Raw genomic sequence first — 16,651 nt, forward strand, 5'->3', positions numbered from 1 at the left:
ACATACATACATACATTCATCAAATTGTTAAGTATAGTATGTACATCTTTCTATGAGCACATTCTTACAGTAATTCCCATCTTCAGGTGACTCCCAGGTTTAAATTAAGAAATACACGTCAAAAATCAACCATATTTTCTCTCTCCCTCAAGCACAGGCATTAAGCTCTAAGTAGGGAATGGTTGAGAACCTGCAATGCAATCGTTGGTGCTCCGGAAAAAACAATAACGTGTAGTTCATGAATGTCTTTTTAGGAAATTTCAGGGCACCTGGGATGATCTCATTGCAGCTACACCAGAAGCAATTAGATAGTTAACTTTCTTAGACATTGAATTGTAACATATAACCCATTGCTATTCTATGGCTCCATATTTATTTATTTATTTATTTTATTCAATTTATATCCCGCCTTTCTCCAAGTGGACTCAGGCCAGAACTAAAACACATATCAATACAAAATTTAAAATTATTAAAAGAATTAAATAACTGTGGCCCCAAAATTTAAAACATTGAAAACTAAAACCCATTTGACAATTTAAAAAGCTAAAAAAGTAAAAAAAAAAAGGGGGGGGGTTTCACGCCAGCCCTGCTTGATGGAAAAGGAAAGTTTTTAGGGCACGGTAAAAAACCCGGAGATCCGATATCCTTCGTATCTCCCGGGGCAAATTGTTCCAGAGGGCAGGAGCTGCCCCAGAGAAGGCCCTCCCCTGGGGGTCGCCAGCCGACATTGCCTGGCTGACGGCACCCTGAGGAGTCCCTCTCTGTGGGAGCATACTGGTCGGTGGGAGGTTATCGGCGGCAGAAGGCGGTCCCGCAAACACCCATATTATGGTTTTATTATGGTTTTATCTTAATCTGTGTGTGTGTGCTGATGTATCAGTGACTGTATGACCACTATAGATGCCATACACTAAATAAAATAAGTAAAAATGTACAGGCATTCAAGTTTTTCATATGCAGCATCAGCATCAGGGATTCTTATAGGCAGGCAACAGAATCTGCAAGGATATAAGGCCCTCACTTCAGGTAACAGAAATTAAGTGAAAGAGCATGTAATTAATTGCTGTATTTTTCCTGACAGGAAGAAGTGCTTGTATGATTTTATCCTGATGTGCCAAAGTAATCTAGGCAGCTTTGATCTACAGTAATGGGCAGTTTTTTAATGAGGATGGGTTACATGCAGATTTAACCTTCATTCATTTCACAGTGAGACTTTGCGACAGCCTCCAATTTTAGCCTAACCTGTACCTGCAGAGTTGTGGGGGTAAAATTGTCGCTTTGTGAGCCACATTTTACTCTAGTATGATGCACATTTATGGCTATTTGAGTTTACTCTGTTATGTAAAATAGGTTAATTCAGAAAATTATTTATTTTCTCCCTCACCTTTGGTCAGTACAAGGCAGCATCCGCACTCCCAGCTTCTGAATTATTCCCAACAAACCTGTCAAGTGGGTTGAGCAGAGAGCAAGTGACAGCTTCCAAGTCACCCAGGGTGCTTCTTAGGGGAGGGAGGCTTAAACTTACCCCCCCCCCCCTTCCCATGCTCTTTAACACTTAACTGCTATGCCCTATCACCTCCTGGTTGGGGTACACAGAGCCCATATAAGCTGTGTGTCAGTTTGACGTAATGGCTAAGATGCTGGGCAAGAAATGGGAGAGATGAGTTTGGGTCCTTTCCTATGCCCAAAAACCACTTTGGGCTAGTCTCTCACAAAATCTACCTCTCAGGGTTGTTGTGGGGATAATAGGAGGCGGGAACACTAAGTACTGTATATATGTGGCCTTGACCTGACTCAAAATCAAGGCAGGAGAAAAATAAATAAATAAATAGGTCTCCAGAGGTCCTGGGATAAAGCAATTCAGGAGACACTAAAGAAAGAAGAATCCAACTCTGTGCACGCTTATTTTCAGAGACTGCTTACTTCCGAGGAGTAGTTACTGCAAACTGCTAAAAAGCCCACGGGTATTTCGTCCACCCCTCTCTTTCTATTCCTGCTTCTTCCTATGGGTATGGGGACGTGCCGATGGCTGAGACTGGTCTGATGCCCCACGCTTAGCCACAATGGGTTTTGGTGCAGCGTTTACACGGAACTAAGCCGCCGCGACTGCAAGCAAGCAATGCCTTATTGCTCGGCATTGCGGGATGCAATCAATTGTGGCCGATTCCGACGGCGTTGCACTGAACCCCGGGCCGGCACCGTCTGCACTGGCTTCTTAAGTCGGGCAGCGTTTGCACCAGGTTTCGCGCTACGTTCCCTCCGCATAAAGTTAAAACAAAGCGGAAGGCAAGCGGCGGGGCAGCTTCGGCTCGGCCTCCTCCTTCCACCGGGCTCCCCCGCAATCGCTTCCCTTTTCCCGCCTAAACTCGCTCGCGCCCTGCCTCCCTCCTCCATTTGTCCCAAGCCGCTGCCGGCGCGAACATTTCCTGCCGGCGGGGCTCCCGCTGCCCTCCGCTTCGCTCCTCCCAGCTGGCCCGCCTGCCCGCCCGCCCGGGCACCGCAGCAGCCTGCGCCTCCCCCGCCCCGGCTCCTCTCGGCGTCACCCTCCTGCCTGGAAGATGGCGCTGGGCGGCCAGGTTGGTGTGCCTGGGAACGGGGGTGGGTGGGCGTTGGGCGCCTTAGGCGGGCCGTTGGGCGGATAGGCCGGGAGGAGAGGCAGGGCGGGAAGGGGTGGAAAGGCGGCCGGGGAACGGGGCGTTGGGAAGGGTAGGTAGCGCATTCCTCCTGGGCAGGCAGTGCCTGCAGGGGGGCTGTGTTTGGAGGGGAGGCGAGAAGTGGCTCTCCCTCCTCCCCGCCATCTCCACCTCCTCGCCGCTCTTCTCCCAATTGAGGCTTTGCAAAGAGGAGGGTGGAAGCAGAGGGAAGCCAGTCCTTGGGGACTGGGCGGGGGACACCCCACTTTCTCGTTTTTGAGAGGTGGCAAAATAGTGTGTGTGTGTGTGTGGGAGCTGGTGGTCACCCGAGGAGGTGCTTAGAAAAGTGATGGCTCTTTAGAAAGTGCTTGGCTTTTGGGCAGCGGTCCCAGAGGTAGAGGAGGACGTCTGCAATAGTGGCAGAGGAGAGTGGAGTTATAGAGGTTCAAAGCTACAACACCAACCCCAAAAACCTGCGTGCAAAACCCCCAGAACGGTTGCTTCAAGCCCAGGCAAGGCTTTTCGCTCTGCATCAATTGTAGAGCAGGTGGAGAATTTTGTTGTAGAAACTAGGAATGACTGAGGCAGAATGTGAGTCTATATATATATAGATGGCATGTAGGGTGAAAAAGATTTTTAAAAAATTTTTTTTAGTGTATTTGTGGAGATTCCGCTGCCTGAGAGATTTCTTCATCTTAGATTATCTAGATAAAACTCCCATTTCTTAAATAATCCCTTTCCTTAATAAATGCAATCTCAAGGACCTATTACTGTATTCATAGCATCCATGGATGGTTATGTGTTTTTTTCTTACCCAAAATGCTGAAATAAATTGTTAAGAATTCCTAAAAAAATTTTTTTTGCCATTCTTTAGTCCCATGAACAAGACAGCATGTGTTCTTCATCTGCTATAGGAAGACGCAGACAGAACATAACCCAGAGAAGAAATATCTAAGGAATTTGTAGTCAAATTTAGACATTTTTTTCCCAAGGATTTGGATGCTAAGATAGGTGGGGAAGAAGATAAATTAATATCTGCTAGTTGATTTATGGGATGGCTAACATAAATATGGCTACATTTCAACAACCCAAGTAGGATTTGCACCACATGTATAAGTGAGAGATGTTTTGTTAGTGCTTAGCCTAGTTTTCAGATTCTTCATGACAGTTGACCACATGGCCAGGGCATGCACCAAAAAAGTAGGCTAAAATGTAGTTGATTGGTTTGTGTTACCCAGGGTGTCCATATGATCTGAGTTTGTGGAAAGAAGCATAGCAGTTAATAATTATTCTTCCATTGCCTATAGATCATCTGGTTATTTTACCTTAGCGGAAATAAAAAAAAAAATTCCCCTTTAAAACTCGGGTCTGATGGCTTCCTATTAGTTCTGTAAGGAAGTTTTAGTAATATAACCAGGTGTTTCTTTAAATTTTAGATAATTTATTGAAAGAGGAATTAGATTAAATGGTTGATATTATAGGACCAAGGTGCAAAAGCTCTTTATGCTAAATAAATAAGGAAATAAGAATTTTATATGAATAATAGGGAAATTTTGCAACATAGAACATATAAGCTATACAATTCAATTTGAAAAGAAACTGAAATCTTTTAGGGGGATATAACAATAAAGAATGTACAATAATATGGTTTAATAAATGTGCACACCCACTTATAAATAGGGATGTGGCATTGTTCAAAATTAATCACATTAAAACTGATGTTAAATAGTAGCCAGTACACACTTGCCTTCAATTAAAGTGACTGATTAATCCCATATAAAGTTCAACTGTTCTTGTAGGATTTTTCTGGCATTTACTCAGTTGCCTCTTACAGCAAAAACCATGGTCTGCAAAGAATTTACAAAGCAATCTCATTGTTGGAAGGTATCAACCAGGAGAAGGGTAAAAATAAATTTCCAAGGCATTGGGTATACCATGGAACACAGTGAAGACAGTCATCAATAAGTGGAGAAAATATGGCACAACAGTGACATTATCTGGACTGGACCCTCTAAAATTGATGAAAAAACAAGGAAACTGGACTAAGAGGCTGCAAAGAGGCCTACAGCAACATTAAAAGAGCTGCAGGAATTTCTGGCAAGTACTGTCTGTACTTACCAGAATATACTCTCCTGTATTCTTCATATATCTGGGCTATGGGATAGGTGGCAAGCCTTTCTTACAAAGAAAAACATCCAAGCTCAGTTATATTTTGCAAAAACCTATATCAAATCTGATGAAAGCATGTGGAAAAACGTGTTATGGTCTGATAAGACCAAGATTGAATTTTTCGGCCATAATTCCAAGAAGTATGGTGCAAAAACAACATTGTGCTTCACCAATAGTACACCATACTCACAGTGGAGCATGATAGTGGCAGCATTATGCTTTTGGGCTGCTTTTCTTCACCTAGAACTGGGACTTTAGTCAAAGTGGAAGGAATTATGAACAGTTCCAAATACCAATCAATTTTGCGCAAAATCTGCTAAAATGCTGAAGATGAAGAGGAATTTCACCTTTCAACACACGAAAGACCTAAAGCATACAACAAAAGAATGGCTTCACCAAAAAATAAAAGTTTTTGAATGGCCCAGCCAGAGTTCACACCTGAATTCAATTGAAAATCTATGGGGTGACTTGAAGATGGCTGATCACGGGAGATGTCCTGGCAATCAGACAGATTTGAAACACTTTTGAAAGGAAGAGTGGGCAAAGTTTCCCAAAGCAAGTTGTGCCATGCAGATAGGCTTCTACCCCAAAAAACAGAATTCTATCATAAAATCAAAATGTGTTTCAACAAAGTTTTAAGAGTGTGCACGCTTATGCAACCACATTATTGTTCATTTTTAATGTTATTTTATCCTAAAAAATTCAGTTTGATTTGGATGCTTGGCATGTGTTAATCCATGCATTGTCCCACTGTCATATAAACATCTTTTGCAACTTTCTGAGAACCATGGTCAATAGGGAAGCCAGATCCTCTTAACAATCACTAAACTAACTTCATAACCACAGCGGAGATCTTTGGTCAGGAGCAGCTTAGTAAATGTAACTTACTTTTAACTGTTGAAACAATTACAATTAATTAGTTTTGCCTTAATGCCTTGATGTGCTTAATTATCAATATTTACATTAATTATCAATATTTACATAAATCCTGCATTAATAATCTTTTGAGATGAGTAAACTAAATGCATTTTAACTGAATGGACATAACTGTTCTAACTATTCATTGTGTTACCCTGTGCATCAGAAACAGGAATGAATCAAGCCTGGGATAATGTTTGGGGAAACGCATCTTATACTTTTAATACTGTCATAGAACAGGAAATTAAGGGAAAATAAATTAAAATTAGAAGCTTGCATCCATGAGGTGAATGGCGCAGATCAAGCATATCCCTGAAAGTGTTGATTCTCTTTACTAATTTAGCCTAAATGCTTGATCTATGCCAGGGGTCTGCAACCTTAAACACTCAAAGAGCCATTTCGACCCGTTTCCCACAGAAAAGAAAACACCGGGAGCCACAAAACCCTTCCCGTGCCTGACTATTTCTTGAGTGGCCACAAAACTAGCATATGTAGTTGAATTAAACATTCTGTTTTCTTATGAAACTTTTCTTGGATTTATCCATGGTTGGCCTACCGGGGGTTGAAAAGCTCAATAAATCACGTGCTGTGGGTGTCGCACATTGGCGGTTGTGACACATATTTTGAGTGACAGGGAGCCAAAGCAGAGGGATGAAACAGCCACATGCGGCTCCAGAGCCACAGATTGCTGACCCCTGATCTATGCCATCCACTTCATGGATGGCTAAGTGGGGGAAAAACACATGTATTTCAGATCATTAAGGAAATTTAAATGCTAAATATGGTATTTTTTGCCACTGAAAAATATTGATTGTTTCATTCTTTGTCAAGGTGTATCATCTGAATGATAAATGAATAAATTAATTACATGGATTTGCATGAATATTCAGGAAAAATATATATTAAATTTTAATGTCTGACATTTTATTCCTCCCAGCAGAGTTTAGCAGATTTAGAAGTTCTTTGTAAACAGCTATACGAGGGCACAGATTTAGCCCAGAGAATACAAGCAGAAAAAGTTCTTTTGGAGCTTATTAACAGCCCTGAATGTCTCAGTCAGTGCCAACTTTTACTGGAACAAGGAACGGTAAGCACTTTAAACTTTATTATTGATATACATATTTGTTATACTTTTTTGGCTCAAATCTCCTTCTGGGTACCAAGACTGTATGTATTATCAAGATACATTTGATTATCAGATTTTTCTTTTTGTTATATATTTTGTTATATTTTATAATAGCAGTAGTAAGATTGATTAGTGATGATAGACAAAGAACTCATAAGCTTTTGCAGCATTGGACCAAAGGAGGAAACAAAACAAAAATACATACCCTCAAGTGAGATTTTATTATTATCCACATTAGATTGCAGCATCTGTCATACCTTCACAAAAGTTAAGCAAGGTCAGGCTTGGCTGGTATTTGGATGGTAGATTCTAGGAAAGCCTAAAGCTGTAGACTTGGCTGGAAAATTGAGAAAATATATTGGAAGAAGGCAGTTGTATACTATTTCAATCTTGTTTTCAAAAAGAAGGTTCCATGAATATGTCCAAGTTCATGGATGTGACCTATACATCAATTAACAACTGTAGTTGAGCCCAGAATTATGGTCGTAAGTCATAGGTTGTAAATTGTTTAGTTGACAACTATGTGACCATGCCTATTTTTACAGTCCTCTGTGCCGTGGTTGTTAAGTGAGTGCCATGATCATTAAACAAAACCATTTTATCCAATGAGCATTTTTTTTGCCAAAAACTGGAAATAAATGGTAAATACTGGCAAAAAACCCTGGAAGTACATGAATGTTGCAAATGGCCATAAATGCCAGTTGGTTATCAAATGCTCACAATGTGATCATGTGACTGCAGGGGAGATGTGGTTGTCCTAATTCAGGATCTGAGTCATAAGAACCTTTGGGGAGGGGGGGCTATGGTAATTGACTGGTCGCTAAGCAACCATTCATTAAGTGAGAACTACTGCATATAATTTTGAGAAGAGATAATCTGTTGAGATTCTGGTGGATACTGTATTGACCATGTGGTAGACAAGGAACTTTACAAATAGTCCTCAGTTACAACTGTAATTGATCCATTTAATTACAGTAATTAAGTCTTGATAGGTCACATGACCTGACTCAATTTTATGATCTTTTTTGCAGCAGTTGTTAAACAAAGCCAGTTATTGCTATTGGGCACGGCACCAGTCCCCAATCTTTCCAGCTCCATAGACCAGGGGTGGTGGTGGGGGAAGGGAATGGTTTTGCAGGCACAATCTAATCCCGCACATGCACAAATGGAGCTATGCGCACTTGCCTGCCGCTTGTGTGGCCTGGTTTCCAATAGCTCATGAACCAAGGGTTGGGGATCCCTGTTATAGAGTGGTTTTGCCAGAAACCGGAAATAGATACCAGTTTCTGGCAAAACCATCATAAATTGTGGTCACATGACTGAGGAGTACTGCAAATGGTCGTAAATGCGGGCTGGTTGCTGAACACCCAAAATGCAGTCATGGGGGGGAGGGGGGGAGCTGATGTCAGAACATTAAAACTGGGTGAGAAGTAGCTTTGTGGGAAGTCCGTACGTCGAGGACTACCTGTATTTGTTTGGAAAAGTGACCCTCTAAAAGCTAGATGGATCATTAACATTTTATGTAGCAATTATTCCTTATGATTGTAGTGCTTGTCTTGGGCAATAATTTTCAAATAAAGCCCAGTAAGCCAAAGACTTCAAAAACAGTCGCACATGGCTTAATATTTTAAAAGAATGTCTCAGTTTTATGTGTACCCAAGATGTTAATTCTGCATACCATTTTACATGGAGATGATGTGGTTTATGTGAATGAAGTAGAAGTTCCTTTGGGTTAAGTGACAGAACGATTTTTGGTTAAAAGTGTGAATTCTAGTATTTTGTTGCTCAGTACAGGAAAAGAGCTCAGTGCGTCTATTGAAAATATCTGTGTCAAAAACCTGCATGTATGTATGTATGTATGTATGTATGTATGTATTCAATTAGATTCTCTCACTAGGGTAAAATAGAGCCATTTGAGGTGTTCCTTCTGTTCAACTTGCAGTTTAATCTAGTAATTGAGACACTAAACTCTGGAAAAGAATTAACCAGAGGGTATTTTGTCCTGATACTTAGCGTTCTGTTAGTTTGATATTCCCCAGTTCCCTAAACTTGGTCACATTTCTGGCTTATGTTGCTTTCCTATTCAGACTCTGATCATTTTGACTGTCTTTGTCAGGTTGCATGAAGTGAAAGAGCTACACTGATGTAATGTTACAACCAAGTACTAAGCCAAAAACGTACCAGATCTGAAATGGTGCAATTGGCCCCAATGTTAGTGCCAGGCTCTAAAAGCTCTTATAAGACTTTACGTACAAATTTTCAAGTTACACACTTTCTGCAGTATTTACAAAACTATCTGCAACTCCAACCTAGAAGGTACCAGAAGTACTGTCATTGTTAAGCAAGGCAGTTGTTAAGTGAGTTTTATGACTCTTTTTGCCACAGTTGTTCAGTGAATCATTTAATCATTGAACAAATCTGGCTTCCCCCATTGACTCTGCTTGTCAGAAGCCAACTGGGAAGGTTACAAATCACATGACCATGGGACAGTGCAACTCTCCTAATTACATGCCAGTTGCCACTTGTCCAAATTTTGATCATGTAACCATGAGGATGCTACAATGATCTTCAAGTGTAAAAACTGATTATAAGTCACTTATTTCAGTGCTGTTGTAACTTCGAACAGTCACTAAACAAATACATTGTAAGTCAAGGACTTTAAGTAAATTATAAAAATGAATTGTTATTTTAATATTATTCATACGGTGTTGGGTTCTTTGCTTATCATGAAACTAAGAATTATGTGTTAGAATAGATTTGGTTCACTAAATAGCAAAACATTAGGAAAAGAATTCCTTGTTGAAAGGTTGTTTACTTTAAAATAGAATAGAATTTGTTCTTTTTATTGGCCAAGTGTGATTGGACACACAAGGAATTTGTCTTGGTGCATATGCTCTCAGTGTACATAAAAGAAAAGATACATTCATCAAGAATCATAAGGTACAACACTTAATGATAGTCGTAGGGTACAAATGATACAAGCAATAAAATTACAGTTGTACAGTCATAAGTGGAAGGAGATGGGTGGTGGGACCGATGAGAAGATTAATAGTAGTGCAGAAATCTTTAGTATTATCCAGTGTTACTATCATCATTTGAATTGTGTATATTTTTCTCCAGACATCCTACGCGCAACTGTTGGCGGCAACATGCCTTTCAAAACTTGTATGCAAAACCACCCCTTTACCTATTCAACAAAGAATGGACATCAGTAAGCATTGTTTATTCTTTTCAATAGTAAAATTGTCTTTATAATCTCAATGTAGATTAAAGTAATTACTAGCAATTTAAACATATAACTTTTAAAGAATTTATTATCATAGCTTCATAATCGAAAGGTGAGTCTATTTCCTATAATCTGTGATTTCTCATTTTTAGAGATGGTATATGTGTTCAATTGTTTGTTTTATGTTTTATATAAATAAGAAAATGTAAATATCCGAGCAGGAGCAGAACCACATTTGTACAAGCATCTAGTATATCTTTGCAATCAAATAGAACAGTTTGTTGACAGTAATGTGTAGTCCTTAAAATGAAAATAGTGATAGGTATCATACTTAAACTGCTTTGTAGAGTGTTACACTGATCTTGAATACAATGTTATTTATTCATGTCAAAGATTTATAAATGATCCTAAGCTTAAAACCAGAAAACAATAATGAAAATAAGAGTTGGATCTTATAACATATGTATCTGTTTTGTAATTTACCAATTAATAACAAAAAAGAATTTGGATTAGTTTGAGTTATTTTGGTGATACATAATATGCTATGTAACATTTTGACTCAAGTGATTCTTTTTTGTGCATTTCTTTGTAGCTTTGTCTTCCAGTTCTATGTCCCTGATATACATTATAGCATAGGATCTCCTCAGTGGTGGGCTCCAAATTTTTTAACAACTGGTTCTCTGCCCTAATGACTGGGTGGGCGGGCGTGGCTGGTGGGTCATGTGACTGGGTGGGCGTGGTCAACTCTATGTCACTTGTCTGGGTGGTACTTGTATGGGACAGTCCTAGAGTTGGGGAGGGAATCCAGCGGTCTCTTGGGTGGGGGCGGGAGGAAAGAAAGATCCAACCTGTTTGTTTGTTTGTTTGTGTGTGTGAGAGAAAGGGGGGGGGACTGAGACTGCGTCAAGACTGGGAAAGCTGGCTGTGAGAGGAAGAGAAGCTGGGTAAGCTGGACTCAGACGCTTCCTGGATCCCCTTATCCCAGAAGCAGCAAGCTCGCACTCTCCCCTCTCTGCTAGCCCCCTTCTTCGAATGGGATTGCCCAGCAATGGAGACGGAGAGGGAGAAAGGGCAGCGTTTCTGTGTGCTCCCGTTTCTGTGTGGCACTCTCCCCTTAATGCCATCTCTGCTGCTGGGCGATCCCGTGTGAAGAAGAGGGCTAGCAGAGAGGGGAAGAGTGCAAGGTTGCTGCTTCTGGGAGGAGGGGACCTTCGATACGTCTGGATCTGGCTCACCTGGCTTCTCTTCCTCTCGCAGCGAGCTTTTTTGGGCTGTTTTTTGGGCCGATTTTTGCCGGAAAAATGGCCTGAAAACGGCCCAAAAAACAGGCGGGGGCAGGACCAACCAGTGGTCCAATTTGCCAGATCTCCGAACCACACAGTATCTGAACAGCCGGTTCAGGCGAACCGGTCTGAACCGGCAGCAGCCCACCTCTGAGTCTCCTGCTTGTGCAGGGGGTTGGACTAGATAACCTACAAGGTCCCTTCTAACTCTGTAACACTGTATTCTGTATTATAATTTATATTCTCTTCTTCTCTACATATTAATACTATTGTTGTTCACAGACTGAATGTGAATGCTTCTCACTATAAAATTTAGCTCTGGAATATGGAAGGGAAACATTTCACTTCAGTGCTGAGGCATGCTTGTACAATTCTGCATCCTACTTGAATGAATTTTATAATTGCTTTTGCTTAATCACATACTTATATTAACTTAGTACAATTAGTACAGTTGCATCAAATATAACTAGTGTCTTATGTTAATAACAGTATAAAAGAGCTTTGCAACCATTTTAGCTATATCAGCTCATATCTAACAGGCAGGTAAGCTACATAAAATAAATGCTGCATATATTTGTGGATAAGCTGAGAATTTTAAATGCCAATATGTATCTAAAAATTTGTATTCAGCTTAATCTTCAAAAGAGCTCATCTGTGATGCATATAATTAAGTATCTTTTTTATTTCCCATATATATGCATATGTATCAGCCCATCCACAAATAAGGAAGCAAGCCCTGAAATTTGTAGCCAAAATACCATAAAAAATGAGGGCTGGCTTATCCATGGGTAGAGCATTTTTCCTGATTCAGGTAGTCCTTGACTTAAAACAGTTCATTTAGTGACCAAAGTTACGACAGCACTGAAAAAAGTGACTTATGATCGTTTTTTACACTTACGACCATTGCTGTATCCCCATGTTCATGTGATCAAAATTCAGATGTTTGGCCATTGACTCATATTTATGATGGTTGCAGTTGTCCCAGGCTTATGATCACCTTTTGTAGCTTTTGGACAAGCAAAGTCAAGGGGGAAACCAGATTTACTTAAACAACTGTATTACTATCTTAAAACTTCAGTGATTCACTTAACAACTGTGTCAAGAAAGGTTGTAAAATGGGCCAAAAACCTAGCAAATATCTCCCTTAGCAACAGGAAGTTTGATTGTGGTCAGAAGTTGAGGACTACTTTGGTTAAAAGTTTGAGAGTCAGGCTATCTGCAGTTAGACTAATATGTGTATATATACAATAATTTCTTAAGAACTCAAAAGATAGTTGATTTTACAAGTCCTTTCATCATTTTTTATCTTTATCATAATTTAAATTAGAAGATTGTGTTGTCTTTAACCCAAAATAATTGTTATTTAATTTTTTTTATATCTTGGCACAGGAAACTATATACTAAATTATATTGCATCTCGACCAAAATTGGCCCTTTTTGTGATTCAGGCTCTTGTTCAAGTAATTGCAAAGATCACAAAATTAGGATGGTTTGATGTTCAGAAAGACCAGTTGGTTTTTAGAGACATTATTGCTGATGTTAAAAAGTTTTTACAGGTAAGAAAGAGAAAATGTTTGTTAAAAAATAATGATAAAATTTGTAGAATATTTCTTAGAAGAATTGCAGATAGTCTGTTGCCCAAGATAGGCAATATCTTTGGTTTGAGGCTTGTCCAAATATAGATTTTTCCTTTGCATATATTTTCACAATCCATTATGCAAACATAGACCTTTCTATCACACCTATAAGCAGGCACAAAACTTTCACATTTTTTTTCTTTTTACAACCCTTTAATCCTTTAATTTGGGGTGATGTCAGGGTGATTAAATGGAGCTGAGCATTTACTGGCTGGATGTCCTTCCTGATGCCTATGTGGAGTTTGCAGCAGATATTTTCTCTTTGGGCCCTGATTGAGAAACATCTGTCGCTGCGTAGGCTTGAACTCTCAACCTTCCATATGGGAGGCGACTGCCTTCACCTCAAGGCAGTGCTGCTCAGGCACAAAATGTTTACAAATTCTTCTGAAAATAATCCCTTTATTCTTCTTACTGAAAATTGCAAATAATTCCTTTTTTTAAACAATGGCAAACTATGGGAATACGTATCAATGCAAAAAATAACTTTGTAGTTAAAGAACAAGTCTGATACTGAATTTAATTTAATCTGGAATCTATTTATGGACCATAATCCTGCACATGGATTTTTGTCACATCCATAGTTTAGTTCTCTTAACATAAGACTTTAAAATGCTAGATGAATCTTGATATTAAGGGCAGAGTTTCTCAGGTTAGAAAGAAAAGAAACACTAATTGCTTATTCTGACTCATGATTCTTATTATATTGGTGACCTTTGCAAATTATTAATTTGATTTTGACAACACTACAATAGAAATTTGTATTTCTTTTTTATTTATTTTTCCTCGATTGGTTTTTGAATATCTGTTGAAATAATAGCAATAGCACTTGGACTTATATACTGCTTTATAGTGCTTTTACAGCCCTCTCTAAGCGGTTTATAGAGTCAGCCTATTGCCCCCAACAATCTGGGTCCTCATTTTACCCACCTTGGAAGAATGGAAGGCTGAGTTAACCTTGAGCCTGGTGAGATTTGAACTGCTGAACTGCAGCTAGCAGTCATCTGAAGTAGCCTGCAGTACTGCACTCTAACTTATGCACCACCTCGGCTCTTAATAAAAATAAATTAAAAAACAGAAAGTAATCAATAGTTACCATGTCAGAAGATTTAAATTTTCAGTTTAAATTAGTAAAAGATTTTACCTTGTAGGCTTCATCAGCAAACCCAGTAGCTATTTATGGGTTATTACAATATTAGATTGTCATGATTTTCCCTTGGGTATAGAGATCCACAGCTAGTCAGAGTAATTGGCTGTGAGCTAGATAAACTAGATAAGGCAATTTCATGTGTTTGGAAGAACAAGCAGAGAGTTTCCTAGAAGTTGGGCACATGTTAGTCCAGTTTCCTTTTCTAATATACACTCATTCTGCTAATTCCTTACTTTCATTTACAAGTAGATGTTTCATTGCTTCTCCTTGAAATGATAGGGTGTTTTTGCACCTGACGTTTAGAATAACATTCTCTCCAGAGATTTATAAGGCCCCTAATCTCACTTGTTTAATTGAGTCTTGAAGACATGGCTCTTCCACCGAGCCTTGGGATAGGGGTTCTGGCAGGGCCCCTTTTGGGAATAGGGCAGTTGAAGGTTGCTTTTATTTTTTTTCTGGATATCGATTTTTTTATGGTTATGAAATTTTTACTGTTTTTACTATTATTCACTGCGCAGAAGTATTACAGTGGTTTTAGGAAGTTGATGAATAAAATGACCAAGGAATATTTGCCCATATGATATAGGCCTGCCCTGCTGTTTTCTAATGTTGGCTTCTGATTTTGGAGAAAAAAAGATAAAATTGAACGCTGTAAATGGGATTTTTAGCTATAGTATAGACTGGAAATTTGGGTTTTATTGATATGTGAAGAACTATGGTTTTATAATGCATGGGGTATAATAATTATTTCATTATAATGGAAAGATTGTGCTGCCCTTAATTTACAGTATAATAAAAGAATATCATTTCATTTGGTCAAATTGTAATCCCATATTTGAAAATTGATTTATTGTACATTTGCTAAACTTTTTTGCTTTCCTCCCTATTTTTTTGTTTTGTTTTATTCTTTCTTCCTTTTTTGTATTTCTTTTCTTTTTCTATATTAAACCAATAAATAATTATGGATTTAGTCATATAAAGAGATTTTTTTTCAGTACCTAGAATACATTTTCCAGCTATTGTACTGCATACGTTGACTCATTACTGCCTCTTTATTTAAGTAATTACATATAGCTAATTGCAAAGTAAAAACAATGGTTGTGTTTGCAATTTTTGGTGCTGGAATTGACACATCATTCAGAAAGATAAACATACAGTGGTACTTTGGTACATATTGGTAATTCATTCTGGAAAATGTGACAAATACTAATACTGATGAGTACCAAGAAAACTGGCTTACCACACGATCTGCTATGTCGGCCAGAAGAAATAGCGAGTCACCTGACATCTTCCTTGCGTGTTGACTACCGGTAGAAAGACAGGGACAAGATTTCTGCTTCAAAATGCATAAAATACCAAATTCGATGAGTTTTGAAGCAGTCAAGTGCTGAGGTATTGTCTGCGTTTAAAGAAATGCACATATTTTTGTTCTGTGTGTTTGTACTGAAAAGTGAAAATAAATAATGTAGTTGATAACATGAATGCTTATTCTCAAAGCCACCTAAAGCCTTTATTCATAGTCTGTTTCTGTTATAGGGGACTGTGGATCACTGCATAATAGGAGTAATGATTCTTTCAGAACTAACTCAGGAAATGAATTTTGTAAGTATACTTCTTTCCTTCATATTTGTTTATATTGCTACCAGATTATTGTCATAGTGTTTTGGAGGCAGGATTAATGAAAGGGAAAACTATACTATAAATAGGATAAAAATCCCAAAGAGAAACTTTCTATTAAATGAAGCTTGTAAATGGATTGTTTTAAAACTCACTGAGTGAATAAAATAGGATCAATTCTACTGATATTATAATTAGTTATAGTAATCTGAAAAAAGGAACAGAGCTTGTGTTATCAGCAGGATCTTTGCACATTTATAAAACATCCCATTCGTAGTTGTCACTGTATGTGCCCTGATATTTCTTTTCTTTTTAACCTAGCCTCCAGAAACATCAAAAGAATCTGTCTTATTGACAGGCCTATTACTGTGCTCTTCATTTTTAATGTTCCATAATAATATGATTATTTAAATTTGTTATACGTGACTACTCCAATGGGCTGTGTATGGTTGTTTTTGGGTTTGGTCTGATGATAGTTAAACCAAAGTTGCTGTTCCTATTGCTGGTTCTGCTGCTTTTAGATAACTTGCTTATATCTTTTTTCATTCAACATGAATATATAGAAGACTACTAAGGTGTTGCTATAAATTTTAGATAATGTATTGGATGGATTGGAAATATTAGCACTTCTTTTACTCATAATAGCGCATTTTATGAGTATATAGTAAGCACCTGTAAAATAATAATAATAATAACAACAACAACAACAACAACAACAACAACAACAACAACAATAATAATTTTATTTCTATACCGCCCTTCTCCCGAAGGACTCAGGGCGGTGTACAGCCAATTTAAAAACATAAAACAACAATGATTAAAAATTAAAATAATTAAATAGATTTGGCCCAGTTTAAAACCCCGAAAATTTAAAATACCCCAATTTAAAATTATT

The 16,651-nt window shown here is 38.5% G+C and overlaps 1 protein-coding gene across 2 annotated transcripts in view; it reads left to right on the plus strand.

Annotated features, from left to right (window-relative positions):
• Positions 1–737: 737 nt before the first annotated feature.
• RANBP17 (RAN binding protein 17) overlaps positions 738–16,651 on the plus strand; it is a 198,653-nt gene continuing 182,739 nt past the window's right edge. The window contains exons 1-5 of one of the 2 annotated variants that reach the window (XM_034432307.3): positions 738–2,576; positions 6,658–6,807; positions 9,967–10,057; positions 12,745–12,911; positions 15,676–15,741. In XM_034432307.3, the coding sequence (XP_034288198.2) occupies positions 2,559–2,576; positions 6,658–6,807; positions 9,967–10,057; positions 12,745–12,911; positions 15,676–15,741 (492 nt within the window). In that variant the 5' untranslated portion in view covers positions 738–2,558. The remainder of the gene's footprint in view (positions 2,577–6,657; positions 6,808–9,966; positions 10,058–12,744; positions 12,912–15,675; positions 15,742–16,651) is intronic. The other variant, XM_034432308.3, reaches the window with a different exon arrangement.

This window comes from Pantherophis guttatus, chromosome 1 (assembly GCF_059756535.1).
Source record: "Pantherophis guttatus breed Tessera chromosome 1, ASM5975653v1, whole genome shotgun sequence".
Taxonomy (NCBI): domain Eukaryota; kingdom Metazoa; phylum Chordata; class Lepidosauria; order Squamata; family Colubridae; genus Pantherophis; species Pantherophis guttatus.